At 40.2% G+C, this 19,372-nt stretch overlaps 1 protein-coding gene across 2 annotated transcripts in view; it reads right to left on the minus strand.

The window, feature by feature from the left end:
* Nucleotides 1-17,774, minus strand: part of LOC120052437 (transcription factor E2-alpha-like) — a 29,159-nt gene extending 11,385 nt beyond the window's left edge. Inside the window, exons 1-7 of one of the 2 annotated variants that reach the window (XM_038999342.1) lie at nt 17,441-17,774; nt 14,085-14,186; nt 12,470-12,542; nt 3,234-3,307; nt 2,700-2,772; nt 2,099-2,139; nt 1,697-1,832 (exon numbers count right to left, since the gene is read on the minus strand). In XM_038999342.1, coding sequence (XP_038855270.1) covers nt 1,697-1,832; nt 2,099-2,139; nt 2,700-2,772; nt 3,234-3,307; nt 12,470-12,542; nt 14,085-14,165 — 478 coding nt within the window. In that variant the 5' untranslated portion in view covers nt 14,166-14,186; nt 17,441-17,774. The remainder of the gene's footprint in view (nt 1-1,696; nt 1,833-2,098; nt 2,140-2,699; nt 2,773-3,233; nt 3,308-12,469; nt 12,543-14,084; nt 14,187-17,440) is intronic. The other variant, XM_038999343.1, reaches the window with a different exon arrangement.
* Nucleotides 17,775-19,372: the final 1,598 nt, after the last annotated feature.

Raw genomic sequence — 19,372 nt, forward strand, 5'->3', positions numbered from 1 at the left:
AGGGGTGGCAATATCTGAGGCGTGTTCTTAAAATGTGCGCCAAAGTGCAATTTCAGACAGCGCTGGTGGGAATATTTAAGACCAACCAAAACCTGGCCTTAGTGGTAAAGCTGCTGGTTATGGCATGGATTTTGACAGCGGAAGCACAGCCTGTCCAGGCGTGCCACACAGTGCCATATGCACATGGTACAAGGAAAATATTTTTTTGTTCCCGTAAACCTCGTATTGAGAAACATAAAAAAAACTATATTTTCCCACTTTGTTTCATTTGACTAAGGCAGTTTTTTTTTGTCTGTCCCAATGCATTCGCCAAGTAGTCAAGACTATCGATTAAGGGTTAAGCTCGTGACACCACTTTGAAATAAATTTCAATCACCAAAGCTTTATTAAAAGATCACGTTTTGGAGCAGCAAAACAGTGAGCGGACATCCCCTTTTTATCTATGTACATTATTTTAGCCAGCGCCTGTTATTATTTTGGATGTGTGTAAAAAACAAACACTCCATGTAGGCTACATGTCCATAATGGAATGAGAGATGAGATGATGCCGGTGACCATTGTATTTAGAAACATTCAAGTTATTTTCCTGTAACAATTGCTTGTTTTCTATTCCATTTGATAACAAAACAAGCACAAAGTAGGAAATCCTTAGCTGTAATTCTAGTAGGGTGTTTCACCAGCAATGCGTCAGGTGTTTTTCCTGGCCATGCATTAGCCAAGTAGCCTATCCATAAAAGGTTACTAAATGGTCTACTCGTGATGCTTTTGCATTATTCACATTGGACTATGCACTGCATGTAGGTCTTTCAGGTTGTATCCATCCTCATTTCCAAAGAGCACTTCTTGTCTAGTTTCCAAAGAAGCCCATTTCCAAACATATTCAAATTATTCAGTCCTATAACGCCATATCAACGGTAGGCCAAGGATGTATCTTGCTTATTGAGAACGTGCCTCACACAATAAAATTTACATACAATTTACAGAAGCCTAGTATTTTTTGTTTGAGAAGAAAGAAGAGCGATGCATAAAGATATGTAGGCCTATACTCGTTGAAGTCAACTACAACAATGTTCTGTCAACACTCCAAACACTGAATGGTTTTTTTACAGTAATTCCTAGTTTCTGTAGCCTATGCTATTTAATAAACTGTAGCATCAATCCACAAGGGACTAGGACGAGAATATTCCGTGCCCCCAGCCGAATTGAACGACAACACAAAGACCATCAATGACCTACAGAACTTGAGACAATGGCATGCAGTATTAAGCCATGAAACGCATTGATTGGCCAGTGAGTGGCCAAGCCCTTGTCACACCTACAATTAATTTATTCATCAAAACCCAGTTCTTTCGCGGCACCGCCAGTTAATGCGCTCATAATTCCTGCTGTCATAATAGAACAAAATATTTCTGGCACAACCCAGACCTATAGCGCTACCGCCAGCACTAAGATTTACCATTGTGTTAGGTTTATTAAATTAGAGCCGTTAGTGTCTTGTTTGAAAATAAAATATTATTTGACCATATTGACGGTATTATTGTGTATTGTTAGCATTTTTCACCCAGTTAAAAAGGTTAAAGCTACACATATATTTGGCTGAGACAACTTCTTGTTCTATAATCTGACATAAAAAGGCAAGAGCCTGAAAAACACTTCTACAAAGAACTAAAGCTTTTTCCGAATCCATCTCTCTTACCTAGCTGGCCATCGGGAGGCCTCCTCCTGGGGTTGTTGGGGTACGATCCGGGGTAGAACTGAGAGGCAGACTTTAGCCCAGAGGGAGACATGGCATCTGGACTGGGCATGGAGATGTCACTGGGTAGGAAGCCAGGCTGGCAGAACAACACAAAGAGCAAGGGGTTAACAAACAACACATGCAGGAATGCATAGAAAAACACACATGAATGCACAGTTCTGGGAAATCCAGAACGCTCTAATTCAATGTGTTTCGGATGAAAGGAGAAGTGAGAAAACGGGGTCTTCTTTATACTGAAACCTGACTATGAATTTTGCTCAAATCAAGTTAGAATTGGTGATGTGGGCAACCTAAACTATGATCATAACAGGGTCTAAGCAAAGGGGTCAGAAGTACTCTTACCTGGCCTCCAAACGAAGAGTATGGTACCCTCTCATTTTTACCTGCAAGACGAAATGTACAATTAGCGGGTTCCTTATGGAATGGAAGTTACACATTGGGTATTCAGAGTAATTTTTCAAAATGACAAAGTTAAAAATTATTAGTAGCCATTTAAAATACAGAAGTAGTGATAGAGCTCTCAGGTGCTGGCCAGACAAACCCCAAGGGAGCGTTTCTGCTTCAGTGCTCTTAACATCCCCAGCACCCACTAAATACACATTACACACACCACACACAGTTTCTGGCACTTTGTCACTCAGATAACAATTTCATGGTCATAACAAAATACGTACACACCAACAGTAACCTCCGCTACTTATTTACAACCTATCCCCATTACAACAGTGGTTCCCAACCAGGGGTATTAGGACCCCTGGGGGTACTTGAAAAGACTTGAGACCACAGCCCTACTGGTAAAAATACACGAGGGGGTAACTTCAGGGGTATCCAGGCAGAGCAAAATTCAGTTGGTGGTACAGTAACTGAAAAAGGTTGGGAACCACTGCATTACAACAGTGATAGACACAAAGAGACAAGCCAGAAGACTCTGAGCGTAGCCTACCTCCGATTCCTGAACTGAGGAAGGGAGATGACAGGCCCTCATGCTCATTGTAGTGGGAGCCATCTCCGTAGCCCTGTGGGAAAACACATGATGAGGACTGGAGTCCAAGTCAGCAGAGTTCACTGAAGTCCTTCCATGCCATGGCCAGTGCACTGGTTCATCCCAGTCTGTAAACTGTCATGCGAGCTCAGGAAATGTGCAGAATCCAGGCTCTAGAAATGTCTTAATCATCAAGTTGTGGTAATCAGTAATCACAGTTTGCTGCAGCCAATCTTCACCCCTTATATCCCGTTCCTTATATTTACACCGAAACGAGCCAAGACAGTTACCGTGGCTGTGAAGCAGCAATTACCATTGGGCTTCCACAGATGTAAAGTTTAGCACAGAGCCTGCCAACGCCTGACACTGTTCCAAGACATTAGGTACAAAGTAAAAACTACCAGTCTGAATCTAAAGTTTGCCAACACACTCCGCTGTTATCGTGTGTGAGTGAGAGAGTTTGAGAGCCTGTGAGGAGTCCCTGGTAATGCTTACCCGTCCCTGGTTGAAGGAGGGGCTGTTCTGTTCTCCAGGGCCCCAGGATCCAGAGCTACTGCGCTCATCCAGAGCTGGATGAGAGAAACGGCAGGGTTACTCACTGACTGGTATAGACAGACAGCTTTAAAAACTCACATTAGGTTGGGTGGACCATGGAAGAGACAACTTACATCATAAACTACTAGATCCGGACAAATTATACTAAGACCAGCAAGTTACAATGACTGTGGGCATGTTCCTCCTTCCTAGTACTAGCGCAAGTGTTTATATGGTGTCAGCGGTGGGATAGAGTGGCCGCCGGGCAATACCATCGACCAACAGTGAAGTTAGGGGTAGGGTCCTATAGCTCAAACCTATTTGTAGGCGTGTAGCCATAATACAAGCTAGCACCCATCACTCAGGTGAACTTGTCAGCAGTGCAGGGCCCTGAGCCAATGTATGTCATTCACAAGAGTTAACTGGTTTAAAGGCAAAGCCACTGGGACAACAGGTCATCTTTAAGAGAATCTGCCATTGTTGCATTAAAGGGATTGTTCACCAAAATTACAACATGACATTGGTTTCTTCAACTTGTAAGCAGTCTAGAGACAAGGTATGATGGAAATCCATGCTTTGGTTAAGTTTCCCTGGCACAGTTTCTACATACAAACGTTTTTGCATTTGTGGTACAAATCCCATTCAGGTCAGGGGACCGATATTAGCATTTTTTGCACCTCATTTCCAAATCATCCGAAAGTATTCAAAATTGATTGTGAAGCTCAAAGTCACTTAGAGGTTTTGAACATGATGCACAAAAAATGTTAATATTGGTCCCATGACTTGAAAGGGATTTGTGCCACAAATGCTAAAATGTTAGCATGTGAAAACAGTGCCAGGGAAACTAAACCAAAGCATGGATTGCTGTCATACCTTGTCCATAGACTGTTTACATTGTTTGTGGAAAATTCTACCCCAAAGATCTAGGCAGAGACTATTTAAGGTAGGGTAAGGAAATCAATGTATTTGTACATTTGGGTGAACTATCCCTTTAAGGAGGGACCATTCCATACATATCCATGTGAAAACATCAAAGTGAAAATCGCCATCACCAGTCTAATAGAGGGGTCATTTCACTGATTGGCTGAGAAACCAAACTATAAACAGAATGTGTCATTGTCCAGCTTCTCATTGAAATTCGTTCCACAGCAGTTTTGCAGATGCCATCATACGCTAATCCACAAAACAACCAATAACATACATATTCAGTACACAAAGCATATATGAAAATGTTAAATTATTTCACAAGTGGCGGCTGTGGCATAGGAAAAACAAGGATTCTAAAGATTGGCGGAGCAGAAACTCCAAATACCCCCTTCTCCCATAGTCTTATCCGTTAATGCTACCAAGCCTCTCTGGAGACACAGGGCTTAATTGCATACTAATTTGCATAAGTGTGCATATTAATGTGGTTTCCTTATGAATATTCATATTTCTCCTTTCATTTTTGCCTAATTAAAAAAATGTGTGCGTGAGAGGGAGAGTGTGAGGGGAGGGAGGGAGGGTCTGGGTGAGATGAGCGACTAAAGAGTGAAAATGACTGATGAGGCTAACAGAGTGGTGCAAGCACCTACACACGCTATGACAGCCATGATCTATGGAGCTGATGCCACTGGCATGGAGAAGCAGGGGAGCAGGACCTCCAAAGATCAGCCTTACTCAGTCACTGTCAGTGGGCTGAAAGGCCACACTGCTAACACAGCTACATATAGTCACAACAGCACACAGAACTGATGGACAACGAAATATGTAAGACAGGCTTTGCATGGGCACCACTTCATCTAAAACAGCCTTGCTGGCAGAGTTAGTTCACTCAACACTGAGACACGATCAAATAAGAGGAACCCCAGGTCTATAAAACAAGCTTTTCCATTATCCAGTGTCTACAATGGCTTTGGTCCAGCAGCCACTCAATAATAGTATTTGGTGCCCACCTAGACCTACGCCACTTAAAAAGGCCTCCATTTGGCGAGTGGGTAGTGTCTGAGATAGAATCGCTTTACTGAGGACAACTCTGACAACATTGTTCACACTTTGTGGAGTAATTAACTCAAAGGCAATTAAATAAGGTGGGGAGCTGCTGAGATGGCAATGACACAGCCAGCCATGTTAAGAAGTGGGAGCCAAACACTGAGCCTACTGCCACAATAGAGGAGGGGAGGACAGGGGTAAAGGACTGAAGGAAAGGAGGAGAGGGGGACAGGAAGAGGGGAGGAGAAACAGACAAGACAAGTGGAGGAGAGAGGGACATGGGTGAACGACTAGAGGAACAGAGGGAGTAAAAGGCACAGGGAGGAGAGAAAGACAGGGGTGTGAGACAAGAGAGGACAGACTTCATTGTTCCAAGTTCACTCTTCATTCTTTTGAAGAACATATTAATTTAATTGTTTGTGTAATGCTGTTATAAGTGTGATTGCATTTTATTCTCACTTTCTACCTGTTGAAACGTTGCGCCTCAACTTTATAACCTCATTCAGTAATGAGAATCTAGTGAAGGCCATGAGGACAATACTAACACTGTACAGGAGCAGCCAGCCACTGAAGAAATAATCATATTTTGAGGCACAAAACCTTCTCACATGGCAAAATCTAATATGCCTCCAAAAGGCAGCCTAGATCGTTTCTTGCGTATGTCTTAACAAGATATAGACCTAGTAGAGCAGCCATTTTCTAGTGCCAGCAGTATAGGGCATATTAGATAGAAGTTGGCTGTTCAGATCATAAGGTGACAAACAACCCATGACAATCATCTGAAAAAATATTTGTGTGGGAGTGAGTGCACGAGCATTTGTCTGTGCGTGTGAACGGGGGTTGTTTGTTGTGGTTGGGGGGGGGCTGTCCTTTGGCTGGGTAACGGGGGCCAGCAGCTGCAAAGGTGAGTGAGGGGATGCCTGATAGAGGGGTACTAATTGCGAAGGGAGCTCTGAGTACTTTTGTGTTGGTGAATAGCTCTGCTTCTTCCTTTCCCGCACTGGGTCATCTACTACTAGTGGCACACTGAAGCCGTGATGTCACGGGATACAGTTGGCCCAGGCAAACAGGAAGTTGACGCAAGTTACCAGGAGAACAATAAAGAACATAACAGGCTGCTCTTTGTTATGGCCCTGTGATCCTATCATAATGGAGGACGGAAGAAAAAATATGTTTAACTTCTCTAGGGTAGGGGGCAGCATTTGGAATTTTGGATGAAATGCATGCTCAAATTAATTAAATTATGCATATAAAACTGGTAGTTGGATAGAAAACACTCTAAAGTTTACAAAACGGTTAAAATAGTGTCTGAGTATAACAGAACTGATTTGGCAGGCGAAAACCTGAGAAAAATCCATTCAGGAAGTTTTTATTTTTTTTGGTTTTGTAGTTCTCTCTTCAATGCATTACAGTATCCATTGACTTAGGACTCAAATTGTAGTTTCTATGCCTTCCACTAGATGTCAACAGTCTTTAGAAATTGTTTCAGGCTTGTATTCTGAAAAATTAGGAAGTAAGAGCAGTCTGAATGAGTGGACCCTAAAGTGTCAGAGCTTTTTCATGCGCGAGACCGAGACAGTGCGTTTCTTGTTAACCTTTTAAATTGACGACGTTATTGTCCGGTTGAAATATTATCGATTATTTAGGCTAAAAACAACCTGAGGATTGAATATAAACATCGTTTGACATGTTTCTATGAACTTTATGGATACAATTTGGATTTTTTGTCTGCGTTTGAGCCTGTGGATTACTGAAGAAAACGCGCAAACAAAAACTGAGGTTTTTGGATATAAAGAGACTTTATCGAACAAAAGGAACATTTATTGAGTAAATGGATGTCTGCTGAGTGCAACCATATGAAGATCAAAGGTAAGGGATTCATTTTATCTCTATTTCTGACTTGTGTAACTGTTCTACTTGGCTGGTTACTGTTTGTAATGATTTGTCTAGTGGGCTATGTTCTCAAATAATCGTAAGGTATGTTTGCGCCGTAAAGCATATTTTAAATCTGACACCGTGGTTGGATTCACAAGAAGTTCATCTTTAAACCTATGTAAAATGTTTTGTTTTCTGAATTTTTATCATGAGTATTTCTGTATTTGAATTTGGCGCCCAGCAGTTTCACTGGCTGTTGAAGAGGTGGGACGCTAACGTCTCACGTACCCAAGAGAGGTTAAAAAAAACAGTGCACACAAGTGACTCCATGCAACTTATGAGACTTGTTAAGCAAATTTTCACTCCTGAACTTATTTAGGCTTGCCATAAAAAAGGGGTTGAATACCTCAAGACACTTCAGGTCACATTTTTTTATTACATTTGTAAACATTTCTAAAAACATTCCACTTTGACATTAAGGTATTGTGTGTAGGCCCGCCTCTACATATCCTAATAAATCAAATCAAGTTGTCGTTTCAGGACAAAGTGGAAGAGGTGGGGAAATATCATGGGGAAAATGTTAACATGAATCACAAACATTGCCTTCTTCAATAGAAGTCAACTCTCAGGAGAAAAACTGATGTAAAACTGCTAAAGTATGTCATTTTATCCCTGTATTGAGGCTACTCCCCTCTGATTGTATAGTGCCTTCAGAAAGTATCCCACCCCTTGACTTTCACATTTTGTTGTGTTAGAACCTGAATTTAAAAATGCATTACATTTAAATGTTTTGACACTGGCCTATACACAATATCCCATAATGTCAAAGTGGAATAATGTTTTTAGAATTTTGTTTTTACAAATGTCTTGAGTCAGTAAGTATTCCAGCCCTTTGTTATGGCAAGCTTAAATATGTTCAGGAGTAAAAATGTGCTCAAGTCGCATAATAAGTTGCATGGACTCACTCGTGTGCAATAGTGTTTAACATGATTTTTTTAATGACATCTCTAACCCACACAGTTCCCTCAGTCAAGCAGTGAATTTCAAACAGATTCAACAACAAATACCAGCAAGGTTTTTCAATGCCTCGCAAAGGGCACATATTGGTATATTGGTTAAAAAACAATGACCATGAATATCCCACGGAACATGGTGAAGTTATTAATTACATTTTGAATGGTGTATCAACGCACCCAGTCACCGCAAAGACAGAGGCATCCTTCCTTACTCAGTTGCCAGAGAGGAAGGAAAACGCTCAGGGATTTCACCATGAGGCCAAAGGTGACTTTAAAACATGTTCCAGAGTTTAATGGCTGTGATAGGTTAGTATTATACAGTAACTACAATGTCTCCTAACTGACAGACGGAAAAGGAGCCTGTACCAAATAAAAATATTCCAAAACATGCATCCTGTTTACAAGGCACAAAGAAATCCTGCAAAAAAAGAAATTAACTTTATGTCCTGAATAAAAAGAGTTGTGTTGGATTTGCCCAAAACATATCACTGAGTACAACTCTCTATATTTTCAAGCATAGTGGTGGCTGCATCATGTTATGGGTATGCTTGTAATTGTTAAGGACTGGGGAGTCACTAAGCACAGGCAAAACCTGGATCAGTCTGCTTTCCACCAGATTATGGGAGATTAATTCACCTTTCAGTAGGACAATAACCTAAAACACAAGGCCAAATCTACACAGGAGTTGCTTACCAAGACAGTGAATGTTCCCGAGTTGCCGAGTTACAGTTTGGACTTCAATCTACTTGAAAATCTATGGCAAAAATCTGAAAATGATGTCTAGCAATGATCAACAAACAATTTGACAGAGCTTGAATTTTTTTTTAAAGAATGGGCAAATGTTACACAATCCAGGCACGGAAAGCACTTAGACTTACCCAGAAAGACTCACAGCTGTAATCGCTGCCCATGGTGCTTCTACAAAGTATTGACTCAGGGGTGGGAATATATACAGTATCAGCCAAAGTTTGGACACACCTACTCTCATTCAAGGGTTTTTGTTTATTTTTACTACATTGTAGAATAATAGTGAAGACATCAAAACTATGAAACAACACATAGGGAATAATGTAGTAAACAAACAAGTGTTAAACAAATCAAAATATATTTGAGATTCTTCAAAGTAGCCAGCCTTTGCCTTGACAGCTTTGCACACTCTTGGCATTCTCTCAACCAGCTTCATGAAGTAGTCACCAAGAAACGCATTTCAATTAACAGGTGTGCCTTGTTAAAAGTTAATTCGTGGAATTTCTTTCCTTCTTAATGCTTTTGAGCCAATCAGTTGTGTTGTGACAAGGTAGGGGTGGTATAAAGACGATAGCCCTATTTGGGAAAAAACCAAGTCCATATAATGGCAAGAACAGCTCAAATAAGCAGAGAGAAACAACAGTCCATCATTACTTTAACCTTTAAGACATGAATGTCAGTCAATGTGGAAAATTAAGAACTTTGAAAGTTTTTTTTCAAGTGCAGTCGCAAAAACCATCAAGCGCTATGATGAAACTGGCTCTCATGAGGACCGCCATAGGAAAGGAAGACCCAGAGTTACCTCTGCTGCAGAGGATGAGTTCATTAGAGTTACCAGCCTCAGAAAATGCAGCCCAAATAAATTCTTCAGAGTTCAAATAACAGACAGATCTCAACATGATCAGAGGACACTGCGTGAATCAGGCCTTCATGGTCAAATTGGTGCAAAGAAACCACTACTAAAGGACACCAATAAGAAGAGACTTGCTTGGGCCAAGAAACACGAGCAATGGACCGGTGGAAATCTGTCCTTTGGTCTAATGAGTCCAAAATTGAGATTCTTGGTTCCAACCGCTATGTCTTTGAGACACAGAGAAGGTGAACAGATGATCTCCGCATGTATGGTTTCATGGAAGAGGTGGTATGATGGTGTGGGGGTGCTTTACTGGTGACACTGATTTATTTAGAAATCAAGGCACACTTAACAAGCATGGATACCACAGCATTCTGCAGCGATACGCCATCCCATCTGGTTTGCGCTTAGTGGGACTATCATTTGTTTTCAACAGGACAATGACTCAACACACCTCAGGGCTGCATAGGGGCTATTTGACCAAGAAGGAGAGTGATGCTTCAGATGACCTGGCCTCAACATTCACCCGACCTCAACACAATCGAGATGGTTTAGGATAAGTTGGACCGCAGAGTGAAGGAAAAGCATTCCAGGTGAAGCTGGTTGAGAGAATGCCAAGAGTTCGCAACGCTGTCATCAAGGCAAAGGGTGGATTATTTGAAGAATATGAAATATATTTTAATTTGTTTAACACTTTTTTTTGTTACTACATGATTCCATATGTGACATTTCATAGCTTATGTCTTCACTATTGTTCTACAATGTAGAAAATAGTAAAAAGAAAAACCCTTGAATGGGTATGTGTGTCCAAACTTGACTGGTAAATGAGATATTTCTGTATTTTATTTTCAATAAATGTGGGGTATTGTGTGTAAATGGGTGAGAAATTCAGGCTGTAACAAATATGGAATAAGTCAAGGTGTATGAATACTTTCTGAAGGCACTGTATATCTGATTTTATAACAAGGGGATTGAGGGATGGAAAAATCGACAGTAACATATCGCAATATTATTTTGGATGATATTATAGCGATACTTTGACTCCAATTTGTAAAAATAGAGACTTTTTGGACTAGGTAGCATTAACTAGCGCTAGTCGGCTGTAACTGCAACAAAACTCATTTTTCATCCTACAACTTGTTCTTCATCTTTTTAAATAGTGATCCAACATGTTTTCAGCACTTTTATTTCCATTACTGATAAAAACATCAAAGTGCAATACTTTGTAGCTTACACACAAGCCTGAATTGTAGTTTATGGACACCCTCATTTTGCTCCATGGATTGATATATGCTTGTCTCAATCTCATATAGATTCTCTAGAGGTTGGCATCTATGGAGGTTTGTGCTGTGGCACTCAAATGCTATTACGAGATACCTGGAGTTCTCTGAAAGTTAAATGTGACAGCATGAAGTATCACATTCGAATGGTGTCAATGACCAAGGGGCACACTTAGGACGGGGGCAGGAATTAACTCCTCACTGCTAAGTAATTGCCTGCTGTAATAGAAACAAACACAGAGTCCTGCCACTGATCCCCATTCAGAGGGCTCCTACTCTAGCCAGCGCTCCATGCTGGGCCAGTTAAGTGCCCCAGAGCTGTGGGTGAGGGGCATTGTCTCAGGCTCAAGCCATTTCCTGTGAACCAGTGGGGGGAAAAGTCCTGTGCGGAGTTGGGGGAGGAGTGTTTTACACTTCGGGGTGGGGGAGTTGTTTCAAGTCCATAAGCCCTTTTCCGTCTTTGTTCCTCTGTGGCGGGGTTTTCACTCTTGGGGCCGCGTAGTGTGACTCCATTTCACACTGCAGGTTGGCAGGGTGACAGTGGGAAGGAACATGACTTCCTAATAACATTCAGCAAAAGCTACTAGCTTACACAAGGGTTTCAGGTGTTCCATGGTGGGAAAATAAAATCGAGTTTTTGTATATTGGTGCAAGAAAAAGATGCAATGAAAATAAAATATATAGATCTCATTTGCTAAATTGAGATATTGCTATCAATTAAAAGGGTTACCAAGATTGTTCATTTGTTCATCACCCCACCAAAAAAAACATGGGTCTCATTCAACAACCATAAATGAAGACATTCTGCTGAACTCCAGAAAGCTTTTCTCTTAAGAAGTGTCATCCAACAACACAGTGCTCAAAGGCACCAACAGTGTCCTGAAGCTTCAGCACAGATGAATAATCTTGGTTAGATCAAAGAGGGGAAATGTGAACACATGGAGGGACAGAGCAGGCTCTCAAGTTTCCAGAGGAGATCTCGGATCAAAGTAACTAGATCTGGCCAACTTACTACCAGCACTAAAGGTGATGAAATACTGTCCACACACAGAGGATGTTTTTTTATTTTACCTTTATTTAACTAGGCAAGTCAGTTTAAGAACTGCCTTGTTCAGGCGCAGAATGACAGATTTTTACCTTATCAAATCCCCGAGATGACCTTGCAACCTTTCGGTTACTAGTCCAACGCTCTAACCACTAGGCTATCTGCCGCCCCATATACAGCATCTTTAATTATATAACCAAGTGAAAGGGTGAAGGCATAGTGCAATAGAACCAAAGCACTAACCACTGCCCTAGTACTTCCAACAAAAATATTTTGCCGCTACATAACCATTCTCCATTACTTACTGACCTTATCAAAAAAACTAAAGCTTCATACAATACAGTTTAAGTATGGCCCTGCAGGATATTCAAGGCTCATGACAGTATCTTGCATTCTGAATAGAATCTTACCTGATCCACCAAACTGACTGCTAGCGAGTGTCGTCGGTCTGTTCTTCCCATTAGCCACAGGTGGTGCAAACATCTAGAAGAGGTGGGAAATAAATTCATAAATACACCTTAATTGAACATACAGTAAAACTAGATAATCTGTGATATGAAATGTGGGCTGGACACTGATAGGAGTGATGTATCCTAATGCCTGGTTACAGGGGCTTGTTTAACATGCCATCTCATGAGCCACTGTATGTTTCTGCCTCTTTGGCATCTGGGCCAGCGACAGCCATACTGCAGCATTTTCAGCCAATCCTGGCATAGCACGGCACGGCACGGCACACACACCACACACACACACACACCTTTGTCTCTAGTGGGTTTAGATTCCATACATAGCTACTACTTGTAGAACCATGGACGCATTTATGATTTGAGTGGTGGCTACACAAATGATATGCATAGCAAACCAAGGTCTTGATTGAGGGCATGATAGTTGATGCTCCACACACTAGTGGCCCATTAACTGACAGAGGGAACAGAACCAATGGAATTTCCCAATGTTACACATCATAAGGCTAAAATAATGGAGAGGAAATCAAATACATGGGCAGATCACATTAGTAAGCTGTGGTTAGTAGAGAGATATCAATTAATGTAGGACATCAAGTCTGATGACAAGCGTTTACTCAATTACAATTCCTGGTCTTGAATCCATGGATGTCCCCCGTATAAGGTAATTTTCCATAACAATGAATTTCCTCAGGATATTACATTTTTCAGAGAGAAACACTGACATGAATGTCAACTCAAAAGCCCAAGACAGAAATCATATGGTAAAAATGAATGAAAAAAAAAAAAAACAGGCTGATGCCAGCAAGTGGATAAAAATCATACCCAAAATCCCATTAATCTGACCATTTATAAAGACCTGCTATTCAAGAGACATAAATGTCAGGGCTACCCCATTTCACACAGCATGTATTGAGTTGAATATGATGTGAGGTTTTTCAGCTGTGTATACTTTGAGAGTGCCAGAACCACTCAAGAGTATGGAGCATCCCTTTAAAAGTCCTGGAACTTATCAGCAATCAAACTATTGCAAGGTTGTGCACAAAATAAGATAAACCAAACTCGGGAGCAAAATATAAACATAACTGCAAACATAGGAATCAAATGCATCTAGTCTAAATAAATCTTCAGCATTCAGGTCAGCCCAAACCATAAATCAACCTTACTGCAGATTATGTTCTCTCGTGTTCAAAGACTGATTTAAAACCCAATGAATAAACACCTTGGACCTGTGTTGTATTCAGGTGACCTTACTTGGATGTGGGATGGGGTAAAACTGATTTTTCCCCCCCAAACAACGTCTGGGGGGAAATTAAGCTACTTCTGTCATGCAGAAGTTAAAGGATAAAAAAAAGCATGGTGTGAGCGATGTGGAAAAAAGTATAACTTGTTAATGAATCGGGAACAAGGAGAACTGTTTAACAGTTTAGCTGTCATTATATTGGAAATGTAACGGGCCTGTCCCTCCCCATTCATCTCTCTCGTCCACCCTACCGTCCACCCGGCCCAGCCCAGCAGCCCTTATGACCTGGCCCCAGACACCTAGACCACTCTCTCTTACCGCACTGAAATCCAGGAGGTCGTTGAGTTCCTTGTCTTGTGTTCCCACTGCAGCCATTCTCTGCTGCTGCTGCTCGTTCATGCCCCTCAGTCTCTAACAACCCTACGAGAGAGATTCGCAAATAGGATAGACTGACTTAATGGAACCAGACTAGAGAGTACAAACACATTGAATGTGACTGAGAGAAAAAAGAGAGAAAAAAAAAATTCACACTGGATATTACTGGCTGATATTACTAAAGAATTCATGAGTTCTATCACTTGTGAAAATGAGTGAACATACAGATAGTAACATACTGCTTTTTCGGCCTTTTCATTGACCCTTACCTACCACTATCTATGGACACAGATGAGTAAAGAGTTGACGGAAGTTGAGTACCCAGACTAATAGTTAAAGATCCTTCCCCTCTTACTAAATGATTTTCCAGAAGCCCTACAACCTTAACACTGCCGCCTGATCGCCTCTGACTTTTTCATGGTAATAATTGTCGTCAGACGTGGGTGAGGAGTCAAGGCTATTTTGGCATATGGGACACTGTTGTTCAAACAATAGAGCGGAAAAATGGGAAACACTATTTTGTTTTAACAGAGTTACAATTTAGGCCAGTGCATTCATTAATTGGTAATAATAACATATGAACTACAACCTAAAGAACAACCAGAGAATGTCATCAACTCCTTTGGGCATGACCAAATAAGCTACTAATAGTGAGGCTCACTACACAGGCTGCAAAGGAGAGAATCTGACATTCTATGTGAAACATATAGGCCTGTGTAGTTTTTGTATCCCTTATCCAACCTTTAGCAAGAGTAATCACACTTCTGAGACCATGTCTTCCTTTCTGATGCTTCCACAACAAATCACACACACATCAATCATCCAATTCTATATGAAAGTAAAGTATATTAGGTTTACAATTAGACATAATTGGGACCATTGTTTGCACTGGGTAATAGGGGTGAAAGGCAGAGCTAATGGATGTATGCAAACATGTCATTACCAAATTACCATATGTCAGCGCAGAGGAACCTTGTCAAATGAAAAAAAAAATAAGCATGAATACTGGATTTACCCTGTGTTTTGCATTCCAACATGCGCCTGAGGCACAAAGGGTAGACCTTGGATGCTCAGCAGCAGCAGTACATGCCACACAAAAACACTGCCAGTGCAACTGGAAAGAAGCACTAGGGCACCAACAGGTGGTGTACTTTTACCACATTCTTTGTAATCCATTACTAGTGCAATTTGCTGTAATCAACAATTTGGGGGCTTAAACCAGAAAATAAACGCACCTTCTCAGAAGTAAAAAGTAAAAGACCAGATTTGTAACAATACATCAATTTCAAAATGAAAGCTATTCTTACTTTCTTCGTATTTGTCACACATAGGACCTAGTTCCTTAGAGCCAAGACCACACTGTGGGATCAAGGAATTTATGTGTTTGGAGTTTCAGCAAATGATGCTTCAGCATCTTGAAACTTGAATATATTCTTTGAAGGCTGAGAATACCTGTGTAAAAAAAAAAAAGATTCAAAAGGAGATCGAATTTTACTATAGAAATGGCTATATACCATGCAAAGGATCCATCAGGAATAGGCCTTTGTATTGAAAGTGAAGGCAGGTTAGGCCTACATAACCTAACCTTGAATAAAACAAATTTAATGCCCTAATATAACACTAGGCCCAAGTGTAAATAAGCCTAATGTTGTTTTGCCAGACTTTCGGATAAGGTGGTAGGCCAAGGATACACAAACCTTGCCAAACATAAACCACAAAAACATTTACTGTTCCAAAATGTTGTGGGTATGTCTTGATAGTTAAAAGGACTTTGTGGATACACACATTTTGTAATGCAGAATTGCATATTTTGCTACTGACCATACGAACAATATTCGGATGCAACAGATTAAGTCTATGGTTGCCTTGTACACATGCGAGACAGACAAGGAAAGAAGTCCTCCAAGTGCAAAACTAGGCCTATAGAATGTATTCCTAAAGGGAACACATTTTAAAAATGATAAAATATATATATTTTATACACACACACGTTCGATAAAACGGACCTAATAGTCCTCAAATATTTGAGAACTAACAGCAAAATAAAATCCATTGGGATAATGTACTTCGCAAAATATTCGAGCAGATTGATGCCAAAATCAACAACTAGTAAGTAGAATGTGAGCTTTGGATAGTTGTGTTTTTATCATAACAAATTGCTTATGTTTGAGTTTAAATAAATTAAATTCAACTGTTGCTTCTTAGAAACATAATATAATGTCAATGTAGCCAACCAGAATGTAACATCGACAGAAAACGAAGCAAGCAGTGTGAACACCATGATCAAATGTAGAAAAACAAATCTGCTCAGTCCAACGATAGTTCGTTACAATACATTTTACCCCACATTGTTCCGCGTAGTTTCCAAGACTGAAACGTAAATATTTATTCCAGATTATAAACTCTTCTACACCGTCAGCTATCCGTTTCCACTGATAATAGGCCACATCTAGGTCCTATATAGCTATACTGAAAAGGGACGCTTTTCAGCCGGAGGATATTCAGGTTCCAAATGCTCTATATAGTGGAATATGCAGCTACACAAAGTTTAAAATAATGAATTACCTTTATGAAAAGGGCTTCTGAAAGATACTGAAAAAAATGTGGCGTCTGAATAACTGCGAAGGACCTTGAAATAATGCAATAAATATGTTGCTTCTTTTGAAATAACAATTTACAACTCAAGGTTAGTTTGCATTAGAGTTCGTTCAGAGAGATGGTGGGGGCATGAGGAATTTCCTGCCAAATGTGCAATAAAATAAATTAAAGTATAGCCTGTGAACAGCCGCTTAACCACTTTCATTAAGGGGTGGTTGTTTTGTGTATTAGTGGTTATAGAAAGGTTTGTTACTTGCTTTACATTTGTTATGAACCTTTAAAATGGCAGGGTGAACAAATGAAAGCACAAGTTTATAATGCCCCTCAACATTATTTAGGCTACAGTCAATTCGTTTTTCGTCATAACCACTGATCAAACAGGCTTCTTTATTGGAAAATTGAGACTGGCAAACACATAAAAATGAGTAATATTCAGAATAACCTTACAATATATTTATGGTGAACAAAGGACTAATTTCCCTCACTACACGGTTGGTGCGGAGACCATCACACACTTGATGGCTGAACTCACCACCTTACTAGAAACCAGACAAAAACTTACACCCCCCTGCTCCAACCACACATTCCCAAAACTTTTGATAATTGTAGAAGTCATACGTCCCACAATTGGCCTACATTAGGTACAATGAATTAGTGCATTTTAACGACTATATGCGAGTGTGAAACAGAAACATTTTTACCGTCAATCTTCAAATGTCTGGCATCCAACAGTAAAAAGAAAGGCTGAGTATCGCAGGGGGAAAAAACATAAAACTTCAAGAGAATTTCAACCTCAGCGCGTGAAACACATTGGATCGCTGTAGATGTCTTCCTTATTCCTCTTGAACCTTGCTCTGTTACACTACCCACATCATTAGTACAATGTAACCAGTCCGAATCCAAACAATATATAGTTATTAATCTCACGTCTTCCTTTTTGTTGTTACAATTAAGATGATTTCATTCTTCTAGTAGACATCTTAACCACCTCCGTCCACATTGTCAGAAGCAACAACGTATCCCTACGCATGAAATGAGGGCCCCAACGCCAGCGGTGTCCGATTTCAAACGACTATAGAAAGACAACCTATTTGCTCATAGGACAATAAAACATATAAGATATAACGACCTAAATTGATGTAACAGCCGCATATGTTAGTTCGTTGGTCAACAGTTCATATTGTTCTCTTCAAAATAAAAGAGATCTAAAGGACTACGCCTTTCAGCGGAAGGTTATTGTAGGAAAGTTCACTGTGATTACACAGCAGCTTCCCGAGATGGATTGATAATTCCGTAAGAGCATAGCCAATAGAAAAGCAGGTATGAGTGACAAGCAGACACGGAAGCCAATAGCCGACCGGAAATACATCTTGGAACCTCCCTCTTCTTGACGCTTGCTTTTTCTGTGTGATAATGAAGGCTGTGAGGGGGGCTACAGTGTAAACTCTGACATCATTTTAATGCTGTGGTTATCGTTTTTTTCTCGCTCTACATTTTGAAAGCGTAGCCCTAGCCTACTCTAAGCGGATGGGTGAAATTGTCAAATAAATAACATTCATCGCCTATGTCAACCACACACTATACTAGTTGTATTGGTTTATAGGCTATGTGCACCGTAGTATCAACAGAGTGGACATCACCAAATTGTTATGTCAGACCTTATGATCTAGCCTTTAATCAAATTAAGTTGTATTGGTCACACACATATTTAGCAGATGTTATTGCGGGTTATTGCAATGCTTTCTCAGAGTAATAGGCTGTTTCTACATTATTATAATTTTTGTCTTTCTTTTTTAAAGTCAGATAGACACCACATGTCTAACAGTATTACAATGTTAGACTTTAACCATTTTTCTTTTGACAATTTTCATACGAAATCAATTATTTCCCTCTCAATTCTCACCTTAAAACTGCTCACACCATTGATAAGCCTATCTATCCCGTTTTCACTAAATGTTTGCCAAGCAATGAATAATATATATTTTTAAAGATAATAGATAATAGATAACTATGTTATTATTGGGCCTGAGTTTTTCTTGACCTGGTGATATGAACAGGGAAAACGCTCTAGACCCTAAATAATGTTGATTGATTGCGTGCTATTTTCACTGTGGACACAATATTTATTGACAAAAGCTGAACCTTAACCATAAAACTAAACTTCCTTGGTCTTCTCCACTGAGAGAGGAGGGAAAGAAGAGAGTATGGGATCACAGAGTACAGGATTTTAACAGAGCATGAATGTGGGGGGAGGGGAGGAGGTCTGGCTGCAGAGAGAGCGCGCGAGAGAGAGAGCATGTGTTGAGAGACGGAGAGGCATATATTGAAGTCTACGTTTTGGTGATTAAGACGTTAAGAAAAAAAAAAATATATGACTTAATAGCTAGGTAGTTAGATTATATCTTTCTATAAATTACCACAAAAGATACACAGCTTTGGAATGTCAATTACTTTAAATCAACCTCACTTCCCCTAATAAAACAAAACAAAATGTTATTACACTGAAGGGCAATATATATGTAAACTCTAAGTGCATCACACACTATTGGAAATATATGTTTTAATCAGCTTATATGTTTCTTATAGCATGTCTTATAGACAGCTGGTCTTATGTTATTCTAATGGCTGCTTTA

Source organism: Salvelinus namaycush, chromosome 8, assembly GCF_016432855.1.
Source record: "Salvelinus namaycush isolate Seneca chromosome 8, SaNama_1.0, whole genome shotgun sequence".
Taxonomy (NCBI): Eukaryota; Metazoa; Chordata; class Actinopteri; order Salmoniformes; family Salmonidae; genus Salvelinus; species Salvelinus namaycush.